Here is a 5,983-nt window from a genome sequence, read left to right as displayed (position 1 = left end):
AAATAACAATGTTTCTATATTATTACAAAATTGCCACTCATTATATACTTGTTGTTTTTCTTCCCCATTTGTCTCTCACTCGAAGCCGTGAACTGCGACTCCAAACGCCTCTCCGCCGTCTCCACTATCGTCGGTACGCCAATCCCCTCCTAACTCAGTTCGTGTTAGGGTTAGGGTTAGGGTTATCAATTCTGGTGCTTAAAATTATTTGCTTCTCAACATTTGATTTTTTGAAGCTTAGATAGCTATATTTGTTGAGTTCGTTGATTAATAAGATTTGGATTACATTTTCTTAACAACCAAACAAGGTTTCGGATTAATTTCTTCAAGGGTTTTGCATTCAGCTTTAGAATATTATTGGGTTTTGTTTAAATTTTGAGATTCCATTTATTTGATTAGTTATTACATGACTATGTAAAAGCAGTATAGAGAACCGGTTGAGCCGCACAAGGGGCAGAAGAGAAAGAAAAAATGCCTCTTTATGATTGTATGCTTTTGTTGAAACCCAATGTGACGAAAGAGGCATTGATGGACTTGGTTGCCCGAGTGGGAAAACACGTTTACAGTAGAAATGGGGTTCTCGCTGATATAAAGTCCTTTGGCACTGTTCAGTTGGGTTATGGTATTAAAAAGCTTGACGGGAGATACTACCAGGTGAATTTATTTTACTACTTTGGCTGCTTTTTTAAGTTCTGGTGTTTTAATTTGGTATGGGACTTATGTTCTGTGATTTGTTGGAGCACTATGTGAGTGTGTCATTTGTGATGCATTGGATTATTGGCATATGATGTGTTACTTAAGTGGTTGGATGCAGCTGTTCATGTAAGTTATGCTTAAGGTGCTCGACTTTTATTGAAGTAACCAAAGCACTCTTTTGCGTGAAATTTGATATATAAAGAAAAATAATGAACAATACGTTTACTTGCCTTTTGGATTAGATTGAGATTAGAATGAAAAATGAACAATACTGTAGTACTTGATTGACTAATGGGTTTGATAAGATGGAGGATAGCTTATATGAAATTATGAGCTTACCAGAAATGTGATATCAAGAACAGCAGTAAATTATGATTTTGAACTAGCAGGTCTTGGAACCTGAAGGAGAGAATGTCGGAAGGATGACATGAAATTGAAAATCTTCTTAATAGTATCAATCCAGTTTCCTAGTGCTCAAATCATTATATTTGCCAAGTCACCTTCCATTAAGTCATTAGATTCTGTTCAAGTGTCTCTTACATCTTTATTCTAAGTTAGATCCTGCAAAGAGCTGTGAGCTTTGCTGAGCAAAAACATGTTCTCGATTTACTGTTATTTTATGGTGCATATAACCTTTTCCATACCAGAGCCTTTGAACTGACTTATTGACTGAATTAAGCACCATGAGTTGAAAACTTATGATTTCCAGTGTATAGTATTATAACTTAATTCTGCATTTCTTTAAATAAAAAATCGATAGGCTTTTGCTGTGAACATATGGAAGATTGGAGCTGAGTCGGTATAAATTCAGAAACACGAGAGATGGAGGTAAAGAGTGAGAGACAATGATAGAAGGATAGTAGATCTTGGAGTTGGAGCCACATGAGGAACCTATTCTGTTTCTCTTGTGGAAACTGTGAATTAATGATTCCCCATTTATGGGGCATTAATTTTTTCAGGTAAATTTTAAGAAAATAGTTATTGATACTCAAAATTGGACTTCGCACTATTATAAAACTAAGCTTCTCGTTCATCCCTAATTGATATTTTCTTTTTTGAAATTTGAACCACAAACAAGAGAGGAAGTTTTGCAAGTTTGATTAATGTCGTGTCATGGAATGGATCCAAGGACTGCACACAAAACTCAGATTTGTGAATGCCAATGATATCAAGTTTTTCTTTGTTACCATTGCGTTGTTGCACTTGGAGATGAATTTTACCAACTTGTCCTAATCAAGATAAGAAAATTTATATACTAGTCATATAGATGAAATATAAGATAATTTGGTCTCTTAAAGGTTTGATTTTTGTGGGTTTTGCTGTTGCATATCAATGCTGAAGAATGCTAAACTCCTCCAATATTGTTAGGGTCAGTAGGAATCTATTTTAACTCCAGTCATTAGTTGTTAGGACTTCTGAAATGCTAGTTGCTATCAAGTCTCGTGAAAAAAAAGTAAAATTTGTATGGATGTCATCTGGAGCATCACTAAGTACCATGAAATGTCTGCATTTTGTAACCTGCGTCTCATGTTTCCCCGTAAAAAAGTAATTGAAGAATTAGGAATGTCTGTCTCGCTCTGACGGAGTGACAACCGTCCAGAGGTTAATGCACCTTGAAGCTCCAATCGTTTAAATTAGCATATAATTGATTCTTCATCCTGTTTACTTTTTCTTTGGATTTACAGTGTCTGCATATTCAAAGCATTTGGTTATATTTGGGATGTGCATAGCTTGTTGAATACTTACTTAAATGTATGTAATCATTGGGGGTGGAAAAAAAAAAAAGCTTTTACTCAGAATGCCATTTACTGGAGTTGGGGGCAGTAGCATCCAGACAATTGGGGTCCATTGATTTTCTTTGATTGATTGTGGATTATTAGTAACATATGGTGCATTTTCTTTGCACTCCTGGAATGAGCTTCCTTACATCCGAAAGGGTGCGAACAAACTTCTTTACTAATAGTTCAGTTTTTGGAGAATTTATTTGCACCTTTTCATGATGAAGGAAAGTTTGTAGCTGACTGAAGATTGCATGTCACTAAACTAATCTTGGAAGCTGTTTTCCAGGCCATGGGCTTATTCCAAGTATTTGAGCTAGTCTTTATTTACAAGTTGGTCATACTGGAGTCAAGTTCAGGACTAAAATGATTGCACTTGAAACCTTTTGTTCTCTTATATTTGAGAAAGGAAAACGTCAGAATGGATGAAACTTTAGTTTACATTTTTTGTTACTTCAGTGGCTAAACTTTTGCCACTGTTATGCTGGTTTGGCTTTGCAAAGCACTTTTAAGAAACTGTCTGAAGGGCCAATTTGTGTCAGCTTTCAAGGACTTGAAACATTCCCTCTTTAACAAGGGGAAGCTCACTTAAATCTGAAACATTTCTATGAAATGAGTAATGAAACATACTTTTGCTTCTTTTTATACATTCTACAGGGCCAACTGATGCAGATGACAATGATGGCTACACCGAACATCAACAAAGAGCTGCATTACCTGAACAAGGAAGACAGACTGCTGCGTTGGCTTTTGGTTAAACACCGGGACACAAAATTTGGGCTGGATTTTGTTAGTGAAGATGATGGGAAGGGCGAGCTCAGTAAACTCACTCGGAGCAGCTTATTTGATGAGGACCTTGACGAGGACGATGAGGACGATGAAGATGAATATGAGGTGGACCAAGAGGGGAATAAAGAGAACTGATGGCAACAGAATTCTTTATCTTTTTGCACTTTAAGCAGGGCAGATCCATTGGCATTTTGCTTGAACTCGTCGGACATGTTATCTTATGTTGGGGCATGTTGCTTGTCCAGATGTATAAGATCCATGGTTTACACGGTGTCATGTCATTTAAAACTTTAAATTACGTGGCAACATGTAAATTTTTATAACTGTGAAATCTAATCTGGATAATAAATGGATTCTCTTTGTTTCACTTGAAGTGGAGATGATCAGGAATTCATTTAATTTCAAAAGCCATAGAAGAGCAACATTATAAGAAAGGCCTTTCCCTCCATCTTTTTACATAAACGGCGTATTTTTATTTTTATTTTTTATTTTTTGCTTTTTAAATAAAGCTGAGACTTTCGTTAAACTTATGAAAAAACATGTTGTTCTGCACATACTGTCTCTAATAAAACTTAGAAAATCTTCAATCCAGACTTGTTCTAATAATTGGTGCACTCTTGTCTTTGCAAGAAAATGAGCTACTCCGTTTGCTTCCCTTTTCATATGATCAATTGACCAATTTTGCATATTGTCCAGCACAACTTAATAGGGGTGTACAAACGGAACGGTTATAACCGCTTTAAAACAGCTAACCGCCAACTGCTTATAACCGCTAACCGCTTTTAAAAGCGGTTATAAATAACCGCTAACTGCTAACCGCCTAGGCGAATGCGGTTAACGGTTATAGGGTTTGAAAAAAGCAGTTAATAATTGCTAACCGCTTATATATATATATATATAAGCGGTTAATGACATATAAACTTAAAAACCTGGAGGCTGGTAGAGTAAGAGGGATGTCGTTTTTGGCATTCAGCAATGCCCAAAACGACGCCGTTTTTTACAACATATATAAGTATCTTTTAGGTTTATGGTTGAATCATTTTCTGATTTTCTTCACCTCACTCACATTTTCGCCGCTCGCCCACGATGCCCAACCTCTGCCTCTCGTCTCCCCTCCACTCTCCAATGTTGTTTAGACCTCTTCGCCCATCTCGTCTCCGCCGCTGCTTGTTTCCACCGTTGCTACACTGAAAGCTTCTCCACTCTTTCTCAATTTCTCTCGCATTCTCATGCTTTTGTCTCGGCTTTTTTAGGGTGTGTTGTGTATTGTGTGGGATTTTGTCTTGGCTTTTTTAGGATGTGTCACTGTGTGTGATTTTTATTTGTGTTAGGGTTTCATTTTAGGGATTTGGTTTTTCATTTTTGGTTGATTTTAAACTTTGTGATGGCTACTGGTATATACTATATAATGTTCTGAATCTCTTATTATTTTCTGTTTACTAGATGTTGGAATTATTTCTTCATTTAGAGTTTTGATTTTTCATTTTAGGTTGATTTTAAACTGTGTGTGGCTGTTGGTATATGCTATATAATGTTCTGATTGTGCAAGTTGATCTCAAGTTTTCGCCTAAACCAATTGTCTCTTCTATTGCAAAAGACCTCGTTAGTCAAGTTTCCACCTTTTTGCTTTCAACTTCATAAATTGCTTAACGTTCTCAAAATTTTCATTCAATAGTTATTGATGTGCCTGATTTTTCTCTCCTTAACAGATGCCGCTACAAAAACTTCTTGAACATCCATGGATGTTAGAACGCTGAGCCTTCTGGTATATATAGCTTTTAATCTACATTGTCAAATGTCGGTAATTGAAGCCATATATCTTGTCCCTGGATGAGGTTCCTTTGGAGTGGAAGAACTTTTCGATTAAGTCTTCTTCATTGCACTTGTGATATAAACAATTCGTAACATGAATTTGTACAGCGGAAATGATTCTTTTGAGGATGTTTTGGATTTGTAATGTTTGGGTTTTGGATATATATTTGTATTTGGATTTGTTTTGGTTTTGGATTTAAAAACTGCATTAAAATTGACCCAAAAAGCAGCCAAAACTGGCCCAAAAGTGGCAAAAAGGCCCAAGAATCGGTTTAAAAACTAGTCCAAGCCTGATCCAAAACCTGTCCAAAGCCCAACTTAAAAGCGGTTATATAACCGCCGGTTATTTAGCCAATAACCACTAACCGGCGGTTATAAAAATAACCGCTTCCGCCTAGGCAGTTAGCGAAGGTGGTTGGTAAAATGCAATAACGCCTAGGCGGTTAGTGGTTTTAACCAATAATCGCCGGTTATAACCGTTTGTATACCCCTACAACTTAAATATTTTCGATCAGTTGCCCATGTCGAGTCCAACTTCTTCCTCCACTCTTCAAAGCCTACATTATTTGTAATGCGTCACCTTCAAACAATACTAGCCTTTATTGAACACCATAGTCGTCCAAGATGCGCTTTAGACACTGCTGGTTCGAAATATAGGGGTTCGTAGAACACATGAAAGCCAAAACTCACCCTTCATGATCTAGTACTATCACTCCAATGCCCATATTCTTCTTTGTTCACCAACCGTTGCATCCCAATTCACATTTGCAACACCGGGAGGAACTTTCCATGCTTGATTTGTATAAACATAATATAATGAGATATGATATGTTTATAATTTTATATAATTTTTGTATAATTCTAACAATTTTTTTTTCCTTCAAAATAATCATTAAATCTATTTTCTT

General features: G+C 36.4%; 1 protein-coding gene across 1 annotated transcript; it reads left to right on the top strand.

The window, feature by feature from the left end:
• Positions 1 to 3,636, top strand: LOC133865340 (uncharacterized). The gene is made up of 3 exons (XM_062301731.1): positions 1 to 133; positions 425 to 654; positions 3,132 to 3,636. The coding sequence occupies exons 2-3, from the start codon at positions 472 to 474 to the stop codon at positions 3,396 to 3,398; spliced, it is 450 nt and encodes a 149-aa protein (XP_062157715.1). The 5' UTR covers positions 1 to 133; positions 425 to 471; the 3' UTR covers positions 3,399 to 3,636.
• Positions 3,637 to 5,983: the final 2,347 nt, after the last annotated feature.

This window comes from Alnus glutinosa, chromosome 4, assembly GCF_958979055.1.
Source record: "Alnus glutinosa chromosome 4, dhAlnGlut1.1, whole genome shotgun sequence".
In the NCBI taxonomy this organism is placed as follows: Eukaryota; Viridiplantae; Streptophyta; class Magnoliopsida; order Fagales; family Betulaceae; genus Alnus; species Alnus glutinosa.
This window is presented reverse-complemented; position numbering and strand designations above follow the sequence as displayed.